Source organism: Buteo buteo, chromosome 24 (assembly GCF_964188355.1).
Source record: "Buteo buteo chromosome 24, bButBut1.hap1.1, whole genome shotgun sequence".
NCBI lineage: Eukaryota > Metazoa > Chordata > Aves > Accipitriformes > Accipitridae > Buteo > Buteo buteo.
In genome coordinates, this window is record NC_134194.1 from 7085538 (window position 1) to 7108312 (window position 22775).

The following is a 22775-nucleotide window of genomic DNA, read 5'->3' on the forward strand; positions in this document are numbered from 1 at the left end:
GGGCAGGAGCGAAGCTGCTGAGCCGTGTTAAGCTTGTTTTTCCCCTCTCTGAGGAATGAAGGGAATTTTGTGTGTGTGCGTTGCAGGTCAGGGGGCAGCCAGCCTGTGGCTCAGATGCGTACCTTGAGCTTGTCTTGGAGTCAGGGCGGAAAAGCTGAAACGATGTGATGTACCGGCGCTCCGAAATCACACCCGGGTTCTGCGGCTGGGGCGGAGGATGGGGGACAACCTCAGGCTTAACTGGCTTCAAAAATCTGACACGAAGGGCGCGCGCGTGTCCGCGCACGTCGGGAGAAAGACAAAAGGACTCTTTTCTGGGAGACATCAGCCTGGCACCCCAAACCTGCTGCCTGGGCCTTATCCTTCGGGACACCCCGCGGGAGAACAGCCGTGGACAGCAGGGACCTGGTGGGAGCATCGCCGGGTCGATATCCCCGGTGCCCCAGGCCCCGGGGGGGATGGAAGGAGCCCTCCCGTCGGGAGACGATCGCACGGCATCATCCCCCGTGCCCCGACGGGGCTCTGGTCTGAGGGGGCCGAGGACCAGGCAGCCGTGCTGGGCAAGGGGACACACACACACACACGCAGCCCTCCCCGCCCCCTCGTTTTCGGTCTCTGCCGCCACCCGGCGCCCTCCCCGGGGCAGGCGGTGCTCCCCGGGCCGTGCCGGGCGGAGGGGGAGGCGGTGCCTGGCCGGGGCGGCGGGCGGGACGCGCCGAGCGGGGCCGGGCCCGGCGGAGCCGAGCGGAGCGGCGCGGGCGGCGGCGGCGGCGGCGGCCTGGCGGAGCGGCGCCGGCCCGGCCGGGCAGGCAGGTAGGGGCTGACCGGGGCGGGAGGAGGAGGAGGAGGAGGAGGAGGAGGAGGAGGCGGCGGCGCAGACAAAGGGCGACCGCGGGAACGCGGGCCGGGACCCGCCGGGCCTTTGCACCGCCGCTGGGGCGGGGGAAGCGGGCCCCGCCGCCCTTCTCGGCGTCGTCCTCCCCCCAACTCTCGGGCACAGCGGCTGAACCCCCGCGCCCTCCCTCCCATCCCCTCGGCAAGGTCCCCGCGGTGCCCGGACCCCCTCGGGAGAAGCCGGCCGGGGGTCCGGCGGGGCCTGCCCGGGGTGGAGCGAGGGGTCCGGCGCCGGAGCCCACCTCACCCCGAGGCTCCATCGGGCCTCATATCCCCCTCCCCGTATCGTCCCACCCATCCCTCCTCCGGTGCGCTGCACGGCGTGGGGTGGGGGGGCTCTGGAGGAGGACACGAAGCCCCGGAGGGGTGGTCGGGGGGTGCCCTCGCCCCGTCGCTGCCCGGGTGTCCCACCTCGGCGTCGGGCAGAGCGGTGCAGCTGGCAGGGGGTGCCGGCTGCCGCTGGGAAAGTCGAGGCCGAGCTGCAGCCCGGGCACCGAGGGCGTGGGGTGCCAGGCCTAAAGCGTCCCCGCTCCGGAGGAGCGCGAGTGGCGTTAGTTAAAAATAATAAGGGCTTGAAGGAGATCGGGGCGGCCGAGAGCCGGTTTGGTGGTGCACGCCTTCCGCGCGGCAGGGCTTGGCCGGTCTGGCTGCGATCCCCGTAAAGCACCTTATCACCCCTCCTGGAAGAGGTCCGAGCATTTACCCAGCCACCGGTGAACTCCCGGGCCTCTCGTGCATAACCTGTGTATTTATTATTTCCCTCAAGTCTTTTGGTTTTTTTTCCTCCACCGCTGCACAGGCAGGCTGTCCCCTGCTTATGGGGGCAGCCCCTGATGCCCGGCGATGCAGAAGCCGCGCCAGCTTGGCCACCTTTCGGCATCGCCTGGAAGGCTTTGCTTCCCATCGAGGCTGGTGCTCGCTCCCAGCACTGCCATCGCATCCCAACACCGGGGCTCTCCCTTCCCGCGGTCCCAGCCGGCTGCTGCTGCTGCAGCACACCCTGGGGCTGGTCTTCTTCCCGCTACCGGTGCTCGCAGGGTTGGGAAGCCGGCGCCTTGTAATGCCCCTTTGTCACCGACAGCCTTGAAACAGCAGCTCTTCCTGCAGCAAAGCAGCATCTTTGTTACTTTAATCTTGATAGTGTTTTTTACCGGGGCTGGGCTGGCGCAGATGGGGAGGCGAGCGGCCCTGTGCCTGCTCCACTCGGCTGCGCATGGGGACCGTGGCCGAGGAAGTCGTCCTTTTCCAAATAAAACAACCAGGACGAATTCAGTAGGAAATAAGTTCCTTGCTTCTAAGTGAACTTGCCGTGGGTGGAGAAGAAGGAAATTAAACAATAGAAAAAACGTGCGGGGCTTTATACGGCAGGAAAAAAACCCCAGCCTCGCTGGCCTCTGGCGGGATGGCCGAGCATCTTCCCTTCACCCATGTCAGTGCTCCTTTTCAGCAAGGATGGCAAAAGCAATGGCGATGCTCGTGTTTCCCGACACCCCTCCATGCCTGGAGCATCTGTGCATGGGTGCGGGGAAGCCAGGACCTCCCGCGGTGCTGTCCTGCCAGTCCCCAAGCCTTCCCGCACGGTCACCTCGCCTGGCCCCAGTGCATGCTGTGACACCCCGCCGGCTGCAGCCCCCAAATTCCTCCCTTCCAACCTGGAGCTGCCGGCACGGGGCACAGATGCTGGCGGTAAAGCTCACGCACGCAAAGCCTTTCCCGCTTCCTGTGCCTTTGGGAAGCTGATGGGTCTGGTCTGGTTGTGTTTGGGTGGGGATGGAAAACCCATCCCAGCCAAACAGACTTTTTATTACAGGTTGTTTTGGGTTTTTTTCCCCTTTTCTTTCTGTACGGCGCTGTCAGTACTCTAGAACAGGACATATTTAATGCGCTGTTGGTGGTAATTTAAACAGAAGAAAAAAGACGCCTCACAAGTCAAAAACTAGGCTGGAACGAAGAGGGAATGATTAATATTTTGTTCAGTAGCATGTCATGGTGAAGTATGGCACAGCTGAGTGTGTCCCTGCTGCAGAGTGTCACCGGCACTGCCTGCCCCTCTCCGCCTGCAGTCTTTTATAACCAGGTTTGATTTTAGGGGTATCTCTGGGTGCCTGAGCTAGGGACAGAGGGCTGTGGTCCCACCGAGCATCCCATCTTGGGGGCTTCTGGCTGGGTGCTGGAGGTGGAGCTGCTCTCTTGGCTGTTCATGCTCTGGGGCAGGGTCATGGAGGGCTTTGCTTAAAAAGGATTTTGTGGGATTTCACCTCCTAGATGTACCTTATTGAGTTGGTTTTTTTATTTTTGGCTGTTGAGGTAGAGCCTGCTAGAGTGAGGTGAGGACTTAAGGCAGAGAGAGAAGCAAGATACTAAGTTCCTATATATCACGATTGCTTCATGGCCACGGAGGGCTGGAGTTCCACTCTATCTCACCCATGTTTCCAGCCCTGCTCTTGAAGGCACTTCAGGGCCTCAGGACTGCCCCTTGGCTTCCTTAGGTGTTTTTGGCCGAGGTGGTGGCATTGCTTTGTGCGTTTTTATAATGTGCTATCGTCATGCGTGTGCCAGTGGCTTTGGAGCCTGCGACAGGGGTAGGAGGACCCGGGTGGAGGGAAATCGTGATGCTGCTTTCTTGGAAACCACCTCACAAACCTCCGGGGCTGTGACGCCTCGGTCCCCAAATGCCTACGGGAGATGGTGCCCCCTGCACCCCGCCTCTGCGCCCGTCCCCAGGTGCGGAGGAGCAGGGCAGCCCTCACACCGGGACCCCTGGAAGGGCTCGGTGAGTCACACAGCGCGGATGCGGGGAGAGGGCGGCCTGTAGCTTATGATTCATGTTGTTTTCCTGCAAAAGTCACCGACTGTAATGGCAGAGCTTGCAGAAGACGAATCAATATCGAGCCGTAAATCCCACACGTGACTGCCGGCCGGGTGACGAGGGGGCTGGGGTTGGGAGCGCCTCGGTTGCTGCATCCTCCCCAAAAGCAGCAGGACCTTGCTGCAGCCCTCTGCCTGGGGAAGGGGACAAGATCCTCAGCACTACCTTCAGGTGGCACGAGCCTTCCTGGAGGTGTTTAGGAAGGTCAAGAGATCCCTAAATGTGGGATATCCTGGGAGGAGCTGTCCTGGTATTTGTGCGAGGGGCGTGCCCGGAGTTCAGTCTGGTCCAAAACCGTGGAGATGCAGGTTGTCTTGGAGAGACTGAGACTCTCTCCCAGGGGCTCTGCCCTGTTGTCCCCCTTCTGGCGGGGAACCCCAAGCATCATGGAAATCTCATCCCTGATGTAAAGCCGGGAAGAAGTGTTTTCTGTCTCTCTGGGCTTGAGCATGTTGAGGGTTGAATGTACAGCGAGGGGTGTCCTTCTAGGCTCCCTCTGCCACATGGGGACAGCTCTGTGTATGGTCCGGAAAGATGACAACCCCCAGTGTGTCCCTGCTCCTTGGGGGGTAGCCTGCTGCTCTCTTGGCTCTGCCTCCAGTGCCTTGGCCTTGGCCTCGGCAAAACCCAATGCCTTCCAGCTACTTGTCAGCATCTTGCTGAGTATCCCACTTCCCTTTTGACCACCCTCTGCTTCTTCGCAGCCTTATACAGCCCAGCAGCCCCAGGGCTTGGAGCCTGAAGCAGTGTTAGCAGCTTAAAAAAAAGGGATGCGTTAAGAAGTGTTAATGGCACAGTCCTGAAATACAGCTGCAAAATGCTATCGATGCCTGAAGTCTAAATGTATGGCTCGGGCCATTTTGTATCTCCTCCACCAGCCTCGATCCATCCCTTGGTTGTGCTGGTGCACTGCTGGCCTCATGGATTTACATCGGAAAGTGGGATCAAGGCTGGGAGGGAGGGAGGCTGTGCGTGGTACCTGGGATGGTGATGCTTTGCCTGATGGCTGGGTGGAAACATGGGAGCCCACCTGAGTGGGGAACGTCCCCAGGTAGAGAGGCCAGGAGTGGTGCGGTCCCCTGGCCCAGCTGGCCGGTGGGATGTGAAGCAGCAGATGTTACCGGTGGTTTATTAGCTCTCACCGGCTGAAAGCATGAGCTGGTGTGTGTGGGACAGGCAGTGCGGCGCTGGGATGGAGGTGCAGGTGGGGCATCGCAGGTTGGTTCCTCAAGCGTTTGCTTTGCTTGGAGCCCCTGCAGAGGAGAAGGAGAGGACAGGGCTGATGCTGTAGCCTGGGAGCAGGTAAACTAAAGCAACAGGCTTCCTGTGGATGTGCCACTTGGTTCGTGCAATCTCAGACACAGATCTGGAAATAGGGGAGGCAAGAGGCAGCTTGGGTGCCAGCAGCCCCGATGCTGTGCTTGCTGGGGGCAAGCGTGGGCTTTACCAGCAGTGTCTTAGAGGGTGAAAACAAAACAGATCTTGCAAGTGTCTCCTGTGCTCTGCACCTGTTCCTGCTCTCTGCATGTCCCCTGGGCTGGTGAGCATTGCAGCCTCTGGTACTTTTTAAGGGTGGCAAAGTTTGCGTGCAGAGGTAATGTCTTTTATTAGCCTAACTAATACCTTTAGGAAAAAACAGATGTGCTCTTGGACCTGAGGAATGCCTGCGTGCTCAAAACGTGTCAGTTTTTCCAACTGTGTCCGTTGGTCTAATAAAAGATCTGACCTCCGCCTGGCCCGGCCATGACCTTGGAGCTGCTGGCCCCGGGAGCATCCCACCCGTGCGTCAGTGTGCACTGCCCGGCCCTTCCCCAAAGGACCTGCCAGCCCAGGAGCCGTCGCCGGAGCATGCTCATGCTCACAGCAGGCGCTTACCTTCTAATTCCATACCGGCTGCGATCACCCAGCCCCTTGGGTGCTTTGGGCTCCTGGAGGGGTCTGTCCTGGCAGACTGCAGGGAAGCGGAGGTCAGCTGCGGCTCAGCAAAGCGTCAGGGCATCAGGCAGGATGGATGCAATCTGGCAGGAGCATCCTTGGGAGCCCCTGGGAGGAGGGGGCAGCTCGTGCAATGCTCCATCCTTGCAGGGATTTCTCCTGAATGCGGGTGCCGGCGTGTCAGTTGCTCTCCATGAGCTGGTTCATGCTGTGGTTTTATGGATGCTGCTTTGCAAAAGTGCTGTTTTGGGGCCAGGTTAGCACTCAGCAGGGCAGCCTGCGCTCCCCAGAACAGCTGGCAGTTCTTCTGTGGCGGGGTGGACCTGCTCTCCTACTGACTCCGACTTCAAATTCCCCGTAATGGGAAGCTGTCAAGAAAACGAAGCAGCTGGCCTGTCCCGTGGGGCTTGCAATGCTGCCATGGCCATGGGGGGGAATTGCTGCTCTCCATGATCAAGCGTGACCCTCGCGCTCGCGGCAGGACCAGCATCTCTGTGGGGAAAATCTGGCCAAGCAAAGTGTTGGAGGCAGCAAAAGGTGGTGTTGAGGGGTTTTCAGTCAGTGGTTTTATGGGTAGGATTCCTCATGCTACCAGTTGGTGAGAGCACAGGCTGCTGCTCCAGCAAAATGTAAAAATTCACTTGAGATTATTTTCCCCTCATCCTTTTTCTTTTTAAAATACTTGGAATTCAGGCCCTGCTTATCCAGAAAGGCTCTCAGGCGCTTGGAGAGCCACAGGAACCGACATGGCACATTTCAAAGCAGGAAAACCCGATTCATTGAGTGGATTTCCCCCCCCTGCGAACCCACTTAAAATTCATGGAGAGTTTTGTCAGTAAGAACCTGTTTCAATTAACAGACAAAAGAAACTCTCCTCGTTAAGCGCCTCTTTCAATTAAGGTTTGGGAGAATTCCCCCAGCTCCGCTTTCTCTGGAGCGAGGCTGTTCCCGAGGATTCAAGGGCAAAAAATACCCGTGAGGAGGAGTTACCTGCAAAGGGCTCTGGCTTTTTTTGGGGGGAGGCAGCGGCACAGCCTGAACTGTAACCTGGCTGCAGGGTGTCGGGGTGTTTGGTTGGGATGGTGTTGGGGACCATTGGTGCCGGGGGGGTCGGTTATCCAGCCCGGCATCCTTGGGGCATAGGAAAGCTAATGACTGCTGCTAATTGCTGGCCTAGTTTATGGAGGAGGCTGATTTCATGTGGGTGTTGAGAGATGGTGGGGGGAGTGTGGAGAGGTGCTTTTCAAGATCAGGGTGCTGAGGAAAAAGGAGGTGGCAGCCACTGGTCCTCAAGGATCAGAAATAGGGTGACGTCCCCAGGGGGTTCCTCTGTACAGCCTTGCTGTTGGGGGGCTGCAGCACCTTGGGGCTGGGGAAGGGGCTGGGAGACAGGAGTTAGCAGGGGTAGCACTTGGGGAGTGGAGTTAAGATGTGGGGTTTGCTAAAGCTGGTCTTAAAAGCCCCATCAGTCAGTCTTGCCAGCTGCTCTGCCACTGAAAAAGTTTTAATCACAGGCTTCCAGAAACTTCACCCAGTTCTTTGGGGTCTTGTGTGGGTTTTTTTGTTTGGGTTTTTTCTCCCCTAAAAATTCAGCAAATCTTTGCAGCTATTTGCTTCACATTGAACCTTGCCTTTCCATCCCTCTGCAGGGAAAGAACCATTTTCATGATTGTTTTTTTGAAGAAAACCTGAGAAAAATATTACTTTTATCTTTTCCAGTAAAACTGAAGTGCTAACAGGGCTTTCTGGGTGAAAAATGTCTCTTCCAGAGCTAGGCGCTTTGGCCAAAAATAACTTTTTAAAAGTGAAGATCTTTGACCACTTTCACTGGGCTCATCACTCGTCTTTGTTTCTTTTCTACGCAGGTGGTGGGCAGCCGGAGCCAGAGGTTTATTTTCAGAGGGGAGCGAGGTGTCGAGGGGAAACTTGGTTCAGCAGCAGCAATCCAGGTGGATGCTCCGACTGCTCATTTCTGGTCAGGCTTTATAAATCAGATCTTAAAAAATGTGCTGAGGTAAAGAGAGGATTTTCCTGCTGAAGTCTTCCTGGGGTGCAAATGCTCCAGACCTTGAATAAACCGGGGATAAATTTTCCCAGTATTCCCTTGTGTTTGCTCCTATCCAGCCTCTGCATGGAGGGGAGAATCTGAGCTGGGTGGGTTTGGGGTGGGAGCAGTGCCAGTGGCTGCCTGCCCCTGCCTGTTCCTGCCTGTCCCATGGGTAGCTGCTGGGGCTGCCGTTGTCCTTCTTTAATTTTGCACCTTTTGGGCACCGGTGTCCTGAGGAAAGCGGCACAGGGGCTGTCCCCCTGCCAGCAGCGGGGTGTTTTTCTCCCTGATGTGTTGTAACTACTGTTTGCAAAGCGCTTAAGCAGCCCGTGTAATCTACCGCTAAGACGCTCCTTATCTGGCATTATAAAACCGCACCGGTGGTGCGCGGGCAGCCTCAGTGAGAGCGGGTGGTCGGGGTGAGCTCGTTTCTGCTCATTTCTGTCCTTCTGCTCATTTTCCCCTTTCCGTCTGCTCCCCATCCCTCTCCCCTGCCCTGACAGCCTGGGTTTGCAGCCTGGCAGGAGGCAGCTGGATCTCCGTACAGCTTGTGCCTCTGTCCATGACTCTTTGGGCCCATCCTAAAGTACTCCCAACTCCTTGCAGGTATTTCCAGTTGCAGTTTGGGTCGCTGCCGTTCAGTTGATAAAGGCAGCAGTGCTGAGGTAGGTGTCTAAAGGCAGGATTTTCATGCTAGTTACTTTTTCATTTTCAAAGCAAGCTCCCCTGTCTTAAGCTCGCAGTTGTCTCTTGAATAATATGGTGGCATTAATCTCCTCTCTAAGGACGTGCTTAGCTCAGTGGTTTTAGATCTTCAGCCCTCTAAATATTACCAGTGGAATGAAGGGGATTCCCTCTAGAGGGAACTTAAACCTATTAATAATAATTCAGCTGCCTTTTGTGCATCTTTATAGGTAGTCTGCGATTCCTGGGGCTGCAGGGCACCAGGTAGTGACCACTGAGGATGCTGGCGAGGATGCGTGAGGTGTGGGAGAGATAGCAGGCATGGTGGGCTGAGCACTGTCACCTCGCTGGGGACCTAGGTCTCAGCGTGGCCGAATTTAGATCTTCCAGTAGCCTTTTGCCATCAAATGTCCGAGTGGGAGATGAAGCAGACGCGTTAGTGGGGCTGAGCCAGCTGCGTGCCCTTCGGTGGTCGGATACTGGAAGGGAAACGTTGGAGTGAGCAGAAGCGATTGCAAATCGCTGAGCTGGGCGATGCAATTTAGCATCCTGCTTCTAAATCCTCCTCCATCCAGGCTTAACCCCCAGGGCTGGCTTACGTGGAGAAGTGGAGCTGGGGCGGTGACAAGGTGATTACCCAGCCATGCCAGCATGGTGGGGCTCTCCCTGCGGTGATGAGGAGCGAGGAGCAGAGGTGCCCACCCGAAGGGTGCTGGCAGGAGAGGAGCAGGGTGACCTATCTGGCTCTGGTGTTTAGGATGTGGCCCCATCTCTGTGGGTTGAGTGTTGGGGGTCTATGAGCTACTAGAGTCAGGGGTTGAGGTCCTTGCACATGCAAGGTCTTGGGGTCTCTTTGCCATGAAGGTGGATGCTCGCTTCCTCCCTTGCAGCCCTTTCCAAAGTGGTGCAAGAGAGATGCATGAGCAATTTCTTGCCATGTCATACCCGTGGTTTTGAGCTCGCCTCCCATCCTTGGGCTTGGGGCAGTTTATTTACCTGACAGCTGGGACTTGTGAACTGCCTGATTTTCACTGCTTGCACCTGTGGCCGCACCTATTGCAACCCCCTCCGATAACTCAAACCCTGCTGTGGTTCTCTGCTGGGACTGCCGACCCTCCTCTCTCCTTTGGGTCTGCTTGCACTTCCTTGCTTATATTTAATCCTCCCGTTGCATCCCTGCAAAATCCCACTGGAGGTTAAAGGGAGAGCACTGCAAGCCGCTGACGGAGGCGGTTTCATCCCCTTTCATCCCCTCCAGTGCACCTCTGCTTTTCTGGGGTACAGAGGTTCCCTGGGGAGTGTTTGTGGCCAATAACTCTGGCCAGGGGGAAACCACAGCCCCAAAACCACACCGGGGGGTGGATTTAGACAAGCTTTTAAACCATCTTCCCCTTCCTCCTGCAGCTGTCTCAGATTTGAAGTGCTGATAGTAAAGGGCTTCCCCGGCCACCCGTTGTGCTCCCTGCCTGCCCCGGCATCAGATCCGGCCCCACGGGTGCTCCAGGCTCCCGGCTGTGCCAGGAAAGCTGCTCGGATGCTGATTGTGTTTGTCAGGGCGGCCGGATTAAGAGCACTGTGGCTAAGCCTCCTTGCCAAGCCTCTTCTCCAGTGGAGCCTGGGCCACGGCTTTGCTCAGAAACCCACCAGAAAACAGCATTTTCCAGGGCTCTTTCTCCTGTGGTCCTTGACATGTGGCTGTGGCTGAGCACCTGTCTGTGCGATGGGAGCCCGCCGGTGCCGTATGGTGTTTCTGGGGGCCTGAGGTCTGTGTGTTGGACTCGGGCTGACATTTCCAGCTGGTGCCTTTTAAATAACTACTGTGGTTTTAAAAGGCACCTGAGCAGCTTCTAAAAAACAGGTTAAAAGGGAGTTTGACTCTGGCTGTCACCTTGCCAGCTCTTGTGGTTTTTTTTTCTTTTACCACCTTGTTTCGCTTTTTGTTTTAGAAAAGCTGTTGGTCTCGAGAAATTGTTTTGTTCTCTTGGTCCTAAACGTGCTTCCTTCTCTGGCACGGAGCTGTCAGCTCTCCCACTGCTGCTGGGGATGTGCAGGGGTTTGCTGGACAGCATGCAGCCAGCACCCACTCGTGTGGGGAAAACCCTGAGCCAGAGCATCCCCACCCCACAGCATCAGCCCAAACCTCTCAGCATCCTCCCCGTGCAGGGTTTTCTCCGGCAGCGAACCGGCAGAGCAGGATTCCTGCCTGCTTTCTGCCTCGGCGGCGGGTTTGTGGGGCGGGATGCTGCCTGCCCTGGTCCCGGCTCACACCTGGCTGCTCCGGGGGTCCGGCGCTGGCTCCCTGCCCGGGCAGGCATTGCCTTCGTGCTTTGACGTGGCAGCCTACCTCCCTGGGGAGAGTCAGCCGGCGTCTGCCTGGAGATGCTGTCTCCAAAGCCTGATCATTAAGTACTGTAATTAAAAGCACTTAGAAGAGGATGGACTAATGAAGCCCCCTTGAAAATGGCAGGTGATGTAGGTGCAGGGCCCTGTTCCCATCTGCTCTGTCTCGTGGAGGGTAGTGCGAGGATGGACATGTGGTCCTGCCCATCAGCCACTGGCTCCAGGACTTGGCATCAAACCCACTGGCTGTCACTTGCCTGCTCATCACCATGGGAATGCAACTGCCAGCACCCACCGTTCCTAAAAGATGAAAGAAATGGAGGGAGAGTGGGATGGCGTGGCCAGGATGCTTGAAAATGTGGTCCTGGCTCTCCGCATCCCTAGGGATTGTACCTGGGCAGGGGACCCTCCCTCTGCACGGGCACATCCCTAAAATCAATGTCCCCGTGTGCTTCTCCCTTCGGACCTGGAGAAGTGCCCTGCTCCAGTACCTCAGCAGGAGTGTTCTCCTGGGGATGCTGAAGGCCCAGCCCCGCTGGAGGGGAGGAAAGAGTGAGTTGGGGCAGGACACATCTCGGGGGGCCAAGGAGTGAAGGTGCATCCTCTCTTGGTCCTGCCTGGAGATCATCCATGTACACAGAGATAAATTACAAATAAATAAAACCAGGTGCTCTGCCGTACCCGGCATGGCTGATGGAGACAGTGATGGAGGCTGGCTGCTGTGGCGTCTGCGGGGGCCTGGGAAAAGCAGTGCCATGCTGGCAGGGTTGGGAAGCAGGGCCTGAGCGGGGCTCGCTGCAGGGAAGGGCAGGGATGACAGGATTACCCTGCCAAGCCCCAGCCTCTAATCCATGGTACCGTTCAGCCGGCCACGTTTAATCCCGTTACTTGCCCGGCTGGTGTCTGTAGGGCAGGCGCTCAGCTGCGGTGCCAGTGGGGCACAGGGAGCTCTCCCGGGGAGGAGCAGGGACTCCTGCCCTTGTCCCCATCGCTGGTGGTGAGTTTGGGGACAGTGCTGTGAGCCACTGTGCCAACACATTTATTTTTTCCTTAAACACACTGGCCGCATCAGTGTCCCCCCTGCCGGGGCGGCTTTACTTCCCAGCAAGTGGTGCCCATCCTTTTTTTTTTCCTTTCTTTTCTTTTTTCAATTAGTTCTTTCACAGGGAAGGGAAAAAAAATATTCCCAAGGTCTCTTCAGCTCCATGTAGGCACTCCTGCATGCCAGTCTCGGTGACCTTGGCTGGCGGCTCCCAGCTCGGCCTCGTGCCGCCCAGTTGGCCAGCTGCCCGTGTCCCTCCCTGCCAGCCGGGCTGGGCGATGGGGGGCTCGGACCCCCACACCCCCATTCTCCTCGCTGCAGCCTGGCTCCCGCTGGGCAAACAGGAGGAGCGGGGCTGTTTCTCTGGCTGCTTTGAGCAACGGGGACTCTCCATAGCACCCCGGTGCTGGTGCTGCACTCCAGGCGCACGCCGCAGCCGGAATCCCACGGCACGCGTGCGCGCTGCGCTCCCGCCCCATCCCCGGCACCGTCAGGAGCTCGCGGTGCTCTCGCGGCAAGCTCCGGCACGCCGGCGAGCTCGACGAGGCATCCGCCAGGGCCGCCGCGCCGGCGTAAATAAAAGCGACGGCGTTGGTACCGACACCGTCCGCTCCCCGCTCACCCTGCCTCTCTCTCGCAGGGCGCCGCGCGGATCCAGGGGACCGGGGGCACCTCGGGGAGCCGCCATGCCCGCCCGCCCGCCACGAGCTGCGCCAAGGCCGCCCGCCGCCCCCTCGCCCTGCTGAGGCCATGGGGCCGCTGCTGCCGGCGCTGCCGCCACCGCGGGGATTTCGGCTCGGCGAGGGGACTCTCGGTGCGTCTGCCATGGTGACATGAAGCGGACGGCGAGGGACGCCGGACTGCTGGAGGGCAGAGAGCCTGCACAGGCGGCCTGCTAGTATTTTAATTTATTAGTAGTATTCAATTTTATTTTGCCTATTTTTTTTTTTTTTGGTTGGTTGGTTGCTTCTTCCCCTCCCCGGGGCTCCCGAGGGGAGGGGGTGGGCAGGGGAGAGGGGCCCCACCTCGCCCTGCGGATGCAAGGATGACTGTGCTGGCCAGGGCCCGGCGGGGTATCCGGCAGCTCTCTCCGCAGGTGGTGTTGCTCCTGCTCTTCGCCTTCTGTCTGCTCAGTGTTTTCGTCTCTGCGTATTATTTATATGGGTGGAAAAGGGGCTTGGAGCCCTCCGGGGACGTGGTGGGGCCGGACTGTGATGAGCCTAAGGTCGCCCCTTCCCGCTTGCTGCCGCTGAAGACCCTCAAGGTGGCCGACTCCTCCCGCACGGACCCCTTGGTGTTGGTCTTCGTGGAGAGTCTCTACTCCCAGCTTGGCCAGGAGATCGTGGCCATTTTGGAGTCAAGCCGCTTCAAATACAGGACAGAGATTGCCCCGGGGAAGGGGGACATGCCCACGCTGACCGACAAGGACCGGGGACGCTTTGCGCTCATCATCTACGAGAACATCCTCAAGTATGTCAACCTGGATGCCTGGAATCGGGAGCTACTGGACAAATACTGTGTGGAGTATGGCGTGGGCATCATTGGCTTCTTCAAGGTAAGGGGGTGCGCAGGGCGAGCTGAGACCCCACGGCCAGGCTGGGTGTAAGCGGGGGGCTCTGGGGTCTTGCTGCCCTGCAGGGACTTTGCCCTCCCCTTGCTTTCTGCAAGCAGCCTGAGTTGATGTGGACCCAGCCTGTAGCCTGGCATGGGGCACAGGCTTCTAGCAGAGGGCACCATCTTAATCCTCTCCTTCTGGAAGGGCTGTGTGGCCCCTGGGTGTTTTGGGGGTAAAAACACACCTCTGGGATCAGTCCAGTTGCTTTTAGCATCCTGTTTTCCAGCAGTGACCCTTGCTGGGGTTCGCCACAAGCATGAGCAGGTATTTTGCTTGGCAGCCCCCTGCCCTTCTCCTGCCTAGGGCTCGCAGCCCCAGGGGGCTTTGCATGTTGGATGTGAGCAGAATTGAGTGTGCGAGGGGGACAAGGGCACCCCATGCTCAGGAGAGGAAGGAGGGGGACCTGGCACTCGGATCTCAGGGGGTAGTGAGCCGCCTTCCCCCTCGCCATGGCTGACGGTCCCCCCTGCCTGCACAGCCAGTCTGGGCACTCGTCCCCAGCGTCCTGTCTCCTTTAGCCCCGTTTTCCCCCATGCAGGCCAACGAGAATAGCCTGCTGAGCGCCCAGCTGAAGGGCTTCCCCCTCTTCCTCCACTCCAACCTGGCGCTGAAGGACTGCAGCATCAACCCCAAGTCGCCCCTGCTGTACATCACGCGTCCCAGCGAGGTGGAGAAGGGCGTGCTCCCCGGGGAGGACTGGACCGTCTTCCAGTCCAACCACTCCACTTACGAGCCGGTCCTCCTGGCTAAGACCAAGTCAGCCGAGTCCATCCCGCACATGAGCGTGGATGCGGCGCTGCACACCACCGTGATGCAGGACCTGGGCCTTCACGACGGCATCCAGAGGGTGCTTTTTGGCAACAACCTCAACTTCTGGCTGCACAAGCTCGTCTTCGTGGACTCTGTCTCCTTCCTGACGGGCAAGAGGCTCTCCCTGCCCCTGGACCGCTACATTCTGGTGGACATTGACGACATCTTTGTTGGCAAGGAGGGCACACGCATGAAGGTGGAAGATGTCAAGGTGCGGCTGTGATGTCCTGGCTGGGTGGGCAGAGGATGTGTGGGGCTGGGTGCTTGTACCTGCTCTGGGATGCTCCAGGGATGAGCTTTCCTGGCCCCATGGGAGCCCCTCCACGAAGCTCTCAGGGACATGGGTCCTCACCCTGGTGTGGCAGCTGTCCCCGTGGCCACGTGCTGAGGACATCTTGCTTTCTCTCCCACTCTCCCAGGCGCTGTTTGACACGCAGAACGAGCTGCGCACCCACATCCCGAACTTCACCTTCAACCTGGGATACTCAGGGAAATTCTTCCACACGGGTGAGGAGGGCAAGGGCATCGCTTTGCGTGTTGGTGCCATATGGCTGGTGTTGAGGCACAAACCAGTGCTCAAAGAGGCCGAAGCTGGGGCTGCAGGAGGGTCCTTGGGCATCCCACCCTGCTGCCCCCCATCACCTAGTCACTGAGAGGGGCTCCCCCTCCCTCTGCCCCGGCTGCTCACACATGGCTCCGTGTGCCCGGTGGTGACAGCGAGCATCATGCCCGCAGGTACCGATGCTGAGGACGAAGGCGACGACCTGCTGCTGTCCTACGTGAGGGAGTTCTGGTGGTTCCCCCACATGTGGAGCCACATGCAGCCCCACCTCTTCCACAACCAGTCGGTTCTTGCCGAGCAGATGACCTTAAACAAGAAATTCGCTGTCGTGAGTAAGATGCCGCCGGTGGGAGTGCTCATGGTGGGGGGAGGATGGGAGGAGGGGGGCGAAGAGGCTTCCCGGGGGACCCAGGTGACGGTCTCTGCTTGCTGGAGCAAAGGGACCTGGTGACATTAAGTCTTGTCCCCCACATTGCAGCTGGGCAGGTAAATCCATTTATAGGCTAGTACCTGGAGCAAATGGATTTATCTGCTCCAGCCAACTTGCTGCTGTGGCACCGAGCTGCCCTGGTGCCTGTTTGAGGGGAGACATCGTCTGTGCATTGCAGCCATGCCCGACCGGCCTGGCACTGTGGGGGATGCAGAGGTCCAATCCAGGGGGATGCGGGTTGGGTGCTCAGCCTGGCACAGTTTGCTGTTGTGCTGGGCAATGATGTGGGATCCTGGAGTGGTGGCCGTGTGCCGGGAGGCTCCAGCTCATGGAAACTCCCTCTGCAGGCCGAGCTGTCTGGGACATGTTTGGTTTATAAAGGCAGGCTCCGACCTTCAGCTTGGTAAGGGGTTGTCCATCCTCTTTATGTGGCCCTGATAAAGCCAGCATTGAGACCAGATCATGTTGTGATTGGTTTTCTCACAGCTGTCTTGAATCCAAACGAGTAAAGCCAGACCCGGTAGTAATAATTGGGTCCTATGGCCTAAGAGAGGGATCTTCAGGCTAACTTGAATTCATTGTCTGATAATTTGAGGTGCTTAATTAGAGAGAGACCAGACCAACCCTATTTGGGATGGGCAGTTGTCAAGCTTAGAATTTCCAGGCTGTTTTATATCTACTGATATAAACCAATTTATAGTCCTGTATAGATGTATCTCCTCGTTATCCACAGAAAAGCTTTGCTGCTGTTGTTTTGTTGGTGACAGCAGAAATGGCAAGGATGAGGATGGTCCACGTGAAGCAGAGGAGCGAGTGTCCACCCAGCACATCTGCTCCTGGGCTCCCTTTCATGGAGACAGCCCTGGTTAGGAGAGGATGTGTGGGCACAACCCTGGCCTGGTTGCTCTCCAGAGGCACGAATAGACAATTTGTAGTTGGGAATGGGCAGTCCGCTGGGGAGAGATTGGTTTGGGACGTGGTTTTGGGGTCTTCACAGTCACTCGCGCCCCGCTCTCTTCTCTGCAGGAGCATGGTATCCCCACTGATATGGGGTATGCTGTGGCCCCCCACCACTCGGGTGTGTACCCCGTCCATGTGCAGTTGTATGAAGCTTGGAAGCAGGTTTGGTCAATCAAAGTGACGAGCACGGAGGAGTACCCCCACCTGAAACCTGCTCGCTATCGCCGTGGCTTCATCCACAATGGCATCATGGTAGGTGGCCAGGCTTTATATCTGGTGCTTCTCTCCTCTGCCTCCTCCACCGAATCCCAGGACCTCGGTGGATGGTTTCTGGGCAGCTCGGATGCTTTGATTTGAGGGGGCTGTGCCCTCTGCTCATCCTGCATGGGGGAAGCTCATGTGAGGACAATTTTTGGCTTCTCCGTCTGTCCACCTAGATCCCTTGTGGGTAGCAGGATTCAAGTCGAGGATGATGAGGGGCAGTGGAGCTAGTCCTGACCTCTGAGGGCTTGAGGACCCCTTTTTAATTGGGGAGGAGAAGGGAACTCAGCCCTGGGTGCCTGGAGGAGGTTTTGTGGCCGTTTCATTGCCCTGGCTCCTCCACCTGCTCCATCCATACCTTTCTCTTGCCCCAGGTACTCCCCCGGCAAACCTGTGGCCTCTTCACGCACACTATCTTCTACAACGAGTACCCCGGTGGCTCCAGTGAGCTGGACAAAATCATCAACGGTGGTGAACTGTTTCTGACGGTGCTCCTCAACCCTGTGAGTACTGCCATCTGGCTGCCTGGGGACGGACGGACAGGCATCTCTTGCAGACCTGTCTCCCAGCGCTGCCGTGGGAGATGTCCCTGATGTCCTCAGCCAGGATGTGAGCCATCTGCATGGGACAGCTGCCAGGGGAGGCTCTGCTAACCCCTGCTCTGTCCTCTCCATTTCAGATCAGCATCTTCATGACACATCTGTCCAATTACGGCAACGACCGCCTGGGTTTGTACACCTTCAAGCACCTGGTCCGCTTCCTCAACTCCTGGACCAACTTGAAGCTCCAGACGTTGCCACCTGTGCAGCTGGCACAGAAATACTTCCAGATCTTCTCTGAGGAGAAGGACCCGTTGTGGCAGGTACCTCCTGTGCCTGGAATGGGGGGAACAGCGGGTGTTTCTCCTCTCTGTGGTTCTGTGTGCAGTGCCAGGAAGGAGTTTGCCCTGTAGAGCTGGAAATAACCCCAGGCTTTGCCCTGCTTGCTGAGCAGTATGGTCTCCCTGCATGTCTGCTCGGGCTGGAGTGGGCTGAGCAGCGGTGTGCGGTCCCATCCAGGTTGCCCTATCTATAATCCTCCCCTCCCTGTGTTTCAGGATCCCTGTGAAGACAAACGGCACAAAGACATTTGGTCCAAAGAAAAGACCTGTGACCGATTCCCAAAGCTTCTTATCATTGGGCCTCAAAAAACAGGTGCTTCCCTTCACCCTCAGTGCCGTGAGCATGCCAGCAGGCTTGCCAGGTCCCACCCACACCCCCAAAAAGCCTCTCTCAGCCGTCCTGCCCTGAAGCAGAGCCCAGAGGGAGGTTTGACCCAAGTCAGCTCTCGCTTTCTGTCTGTCCAAAGGAACAACTGCCCTTTATCTCTTCTTGGGGATGCACCCAGACCTGAGCAGCAACTACCCCAGCTCAGAGACCTTTGAGGAGATACAGTTCTTCAACGGTCACAACTATCACAAGGGCATCGACTGGTAGGTCTCCGTGCTGCGGGGGCTAAGCTGGGAGCGCCAGTTCCTTCGGGAACAGGAGCAGCAGTGCCGTGGGGTTTCCCGTCAGCCTTGCAACTGCCGGGCTCTTGGCAGGGGCACTTGGGTGCTGCAGGGTGGGACGAATCCTGCACGGGCTCTGCCCTGTGCCTTCAGGCCATCATACCACCGTGGTTTATCCCTGAGGTGTTGTCTGTAAGGCAAAGGACACTTGTCAGGACTCAAAAGTGCCCTTGGCAGAAGCTGGGCTTGTGTGCATCTGCTACCCCCTGGGGAATCTGGTGAGGCCTGGGCCTCCAGAATGGCCGGAGGGGATTGTGGAGCCCCAGGCAGCATTTCAGACTGGGGGGACTCTGCAGTGTTAGTGCGTGGTACAGAGTGTTTGAGATGTCACCTGCAAGGGGGGCTGCCAGGGACATCTCGTGGTGCCCATCTGCCTGCCTCACGCTTTGCCTCCCCCAGGTACATGGAGTTCTTCCCCATCCCCTCCAACACCACGTCTGATTTCTACTTCGAGAAAAGTGCCAACTACTTTGACTCAGAAGTGGCTCCCCGGCGAGCCGCAGCCCTGCTCTCCAAGGCCAAAGTCATCACCATCCTCATCAACCCTGCAGATCGAGCCTACTCCTGGTATCAGGTGAGCTGCCTGCCTCTGCCTCTTCCCTGGCTTGGGCAGCCCCGTGGGGCAGTGTGAGCCTTCCATCTTCCCTTGGGCCAGGGGCTTCCCTCCGACAGCTTGGTTTGGGAGGTGGGGTGGCTGCGGGTGCTGCACTTTTTGGCTGAACAAGACATGTGAGCACACGGCATGGCGGGCTGGGAGCTGCAGTGCCTGGTGGGCAGCCCAGGATTTGGGTTGCCCCAGGAACAAACCTGCCTCGCTCGTGCCTGACAGCACCAGCGAGCTCATGACGACCCAGTTGCCCTGAAATACACCTTCCACGAGGTGATAACGGCTGGACCCGAGGCTGCTCCGAAGCTCCGGACCCTGCAGAACCGCTGCCTGGTGCCAGGCTGGTACGCCACCCACATCGAGCGCTGGCTGAACAGCTACCATGCCAACCAGGTAGGGATGGGAGCACCCCACTCCTACAGTGGCAGCACCCTGGGGAGCCCCCCTTACCCAAGCAAGGATGTGGCAGGAAGAGAGCTTGGGTCCAAAGTCAGCTGTGAGGGTGCTCCCATGGGAGCTGCTTTTCTTATACCCTAAAAACCATGGGGGGAAGAGTAAAAGTACTTGGAGAAGGGCCAGAGGGGAGATATTGTGGAAGAAGGAAACCCTTGTAGTGTGAGGTTGGTGACGAATAATGCACTAAGATGTCCTTGTGCCAGTCCTCTGGCAAAGCAGGGTTGAAAGGAGGCCGCAGGGTGGAGGGCTGTGGGTAACTCTGCAGGGGTACTCTTGACCACAAAACCCCACGGGGCTGCCCTGACTGGTGTTACCACGGCATCGAAGCAGGACAAAAATAGCAGGCAAAGCTGCCCATGGTTCAAGCTGCCTCCAGGGGAAATGGGGGCCGGATGCCAGCCCTGCTGTGACCCGCACAGTGGAGCGCTGCTGGCCATCTACAGGCTCAGTCCCTGAATGATTTTTCCACCATCATTTAACCTTATAAAGTCTATTAGTTGTCTGCGGCTGGTGTAATTGCTGTAATGCAATCCTGGCTGGCCATGGGTTGGGCAGTGCTGAGCCGAAGCTCTGATGTTGCCTTGAATGGATCCTGGCCCAGACTTTTATTTGCATTCCGTTTTCCAGCACCCAGTGTAAGTGAACACAGGGGGATGTTAGCATTCAAAAGGGGACCCTGCACAGGCTGGTGGCAAATTTGGCTCCAAGATGGCAAAAGGTGTGGTGAAGGAGTTGTTGCATCCCAGGAGAGCAGGGCTGGGAGCCAGCGGCACCTCACCGCCCTGCCTTGCTCCTTGCAGATCCTGGTCCTGGATGGCAAGCTGCTCCGAACGGAACCTGCCAAAGTGATGGAGACGGTCCAGAAATTTCTCGGCGTGACCAACTTCATCGATTATCACAAGACCCTGGCGTGAGTCCTTCCCTGAGCTTCTCCTTCCTCCAACCTGCTGTTGCTCCCAGTGCAGTGGGTTGCCCCTGGGGACACCCAGCACTGTGCCGAGGCAGCCCCCAGCCCCGGGGCTCACCGCAGAGCTGCTGCTGGTTTTTATGAGACCAGGGTTTTACCTGAGGCCGAACAGCAGCTCCTCATTGCTGCAACCTACACTGGGGTAGCTGCAATCAGAAATAGTGTTCAAACAAGCACCCCGCTTTGCCATGCTTATCCAGACACCGCACCAGGGATGGTGGTGTCACTCTGGGCAGCTCAGGAGCAGCTCTGGGCTCCTGGAGCAGAGTTCAGGCATGCATTTGTGCCGCATGTGACAGTGCTGAGCCCTGGCACCTCAGCTTCTCGTGCACACATTGCAGAGAGCAGCTCTTGGTGCTGGCCGTGTGGCACCTCCACAGGTGTCAGCTTGCTCTGAGCCTTCCAGACATTAAAGCCCACCGTGGGAAGCAGGAGCCTCCAGAGCTCCTAGAAAAATAATAATTTACCTCTGCACAGGGCTTGCCTATATACGTGGCCACTCTGAGTCTGCACCCAGGTGCTGTGGGGCTCTTGAGGGCATCCAGGGCTGAAGGTGCTGCAGAAAATAATAAACCCACATCAACCCCCGTGCTCCCTCAGCAGGGTGATGCAGTGATGAATGAACCTTGGCAGGCTGCTTATTGTGTGGCTGCACGGGGAACCTGTTGTACCAGGGGGTCGATAACAAGATGTTAGCTGGGCTGCGGATTAAGAAGAGGTGGAGAAGTGCCCCTGTGCAGGGCTGGGCAGCAGCGGGGCTTGTTGGGCAGCGTGCTTGACTGTGGAAGGTGTGCGGGGACAAGAGGGGTGAGGCAGAGCTCTCACTTCACAGGTTCGATCCAAAGAAAGGATTCTGGTGTCAGCTTCTGGATGGAGGGAAAACGAAATGCTTGGGAAAGAGCAAAGGAAGGAAGTACCCCGAGATGGATTCGGATGTGAGTATGCAGAAAGCCTCCTGGGACAGTCCCGAGCAGGGCCAGGGGGCTGTGTCGGGGCAGTGGGCTCAGGGCTGGTCCCCCTGACCCTCCTTTCTGTTTTCCTGTTGCAGTCGCGCGCCTTCCTGCGGGACTATTACAGGGACCACAACATAGAGCTCTCTAAGCTCCTGTACAAAATGGGGCAGACGCTGCCCACCTGGCTGCGGGAGGAGCTGCAGAGCACCAGGTAGCTGCCACCCGCTGCCCACCCAGCAATACCTGAGCGGGGCTGACCCCTGCACCCAGCGGGACCTTCCTCAGCAATACCCGGCCGCTGCCTTGGAGGGGACCCCCAGGAGCGGAGGGCTGTGCCGGAGGCTGCCCGAGCAGCGGCCTGACTCTGCGATCCCTGCGCTGCATACCCCATACCCGTTTCTCTTTCATTTTATTTTTCCCTTTTAATTTCCGGGCCTGTCGGTGAGGTCCCTTCCTGCCCCACTCCGACATGGGGAAGTGGCACAAATTCCCCCTTTCTTTGCCCAAAATGGGCTCCAACTCCCCTGGGCCTGAGGGCTGCAGCAGAGCCGTCCCTCACCTCCTGGTCTGAGGGTGGAGGAGCTGCTCTGGGCACGCTGGAGGTGACTTTGCTGAGCTGGAGCAGAGGAACGGAGCTGGTGGAGACCCAAAGCACAGAAGGACCCAGACCCATTCCTGCCATCAGCCCCATGGCAGGGAACAGGAGAGTTTGCTGGATTCCCCCGACACCTCCTTGGAAAAGCTGCGAACAAGACGGATTTTTCTTTCAAAGACTCGGGCATGATTTCTTTTGTCATCTCCGTTCATTTTCAAGCTCCTCAACCTCTTGCTCCCCCTCCGTGGGCAGCGCGGTGGGACTGTGACCGAGCAGGAGAAGGGGCCGGTGTGCTGGCCCTGGTATGCTGGCCCCAGCACGCTCCCCGGTGCTCTCCCGTCCCCCCAAGCCCACCCTGCGATCTTGTACACGCGTGGTGTTTCCTGTGGTAAAGCCGAGCGGTGTCCGGCGTCCCCTGGCACGGAGGAGAACCGGCCCTCGGGGACAGGGTGGACGTTGGGATAACGGCAATTGGAAGGCTGCTGAAACTTCAAACCTCTTGAATATTAAAAGCGAAAGTATTTTAATAATGTTGGGGTGGGGGGTGGGGTTGGTTTGGTTCCCATTTTGCAGGGGGTTGTTTTTCTTCGGTGCCAGAATTTGTACCTAAACCCCGAGGGTTTTACGTGGTCTCTTTGGTTGTTACATGTGATGTGGACGAAGGTCAGTGGGGAAATGGGGGACGGTTTCCCGGCCGGCGATGTGTCTTTATACCGGTGGTGCCGTACAGAGCTGCAGCCCCGGCTCTGCCTCTCCCGCGCCCTGCCGTGTCCCCTGGGTTTTGCTGCCGGGGCTGGCAAACGAGACTGAGCCATCGTGGGTTTACCAGGATAAAGGCCCAAATTTCCCCTCGGATGGAGCTGCTCCGCAGGGTGCGGGATGGCAGCGGTTGCCGCCGGAGGTGGATGTGGTACCTGGGATGCTGCCCTCGCCTCCAGAGCGGGGCCAGGGCAGTGGGGGGGGAACGCAGCGTTTCACCCTGGGTGATGGAGGGGCCCCGCTGGCTGCGGGGGTTCCCACCCGGTTATTTTAGCAGGAGCCCCTGTTGCTGTGCGTGGGACCGCGGGGGGCTGCACCTCCTCTCTGCCCCTCCGTGGGGATGTGTTGGGAGAGGCTCCCGGGTGCTGGTGTAAGGTCCTGTTGAACCAACTGCTAATAAATCGGGGGGCTCTGGTTTTACTTGCTGGTTGTTGCCTGTT

General features: G+C 58.1%; 1 protein-coding gene across 3 annotated transcripts; it reads left to right on the plus strand.

Moving 5' to 3' along the window:
• The first annotated feature begins 692 nt into the window (after positions 1-692).
• On the plus strand, positions 693-22755 carry NDST1 (N-deacetylase and N-sulfotransferase 1). Of its 3 annotated transcripts, none has more exons than XM_075056579.1 (15): positions 693-813; positions 12452-13366; positions 13965-14447; positions 14656-14743; positions 14972-15126; positions 16255-16440; positions 16824-16952; positions 17129-17311; positions 17546-17642; positions 17797-17920; positions 18398-18572; positions 18828-18998; positions 19862-19971; positions 20861-20963; positions 21077-22755. In XM_075056579.1, the coding sequence occupies exons 2-15, from the start codon at positions 12857-12859 to the stop codon at positions 21194-21196; spliced, it is 2634 nt and encodes an 877-aa protein (XP_074912680.1). In that variant the 5' UTR covers positions 693-813; positions 12452-12856; the 3' UTR covers positions 21197-22755. The 3 variants fall into 3 exon arrangements, with proteins under 3 accessions (XP_074912680.1, XP_074912683.1, XP_074912681.1); XM_075056582.1 differs by lacking the exon at positions 693-813 and adding an exon at positions 7628-7647; XM_075056580.1 differs by lacking the exon at positions 693-813 and adding an exon at positions 8369-8410.
• Positions 22756-22775: the final 20 nt, after the last annotated feature.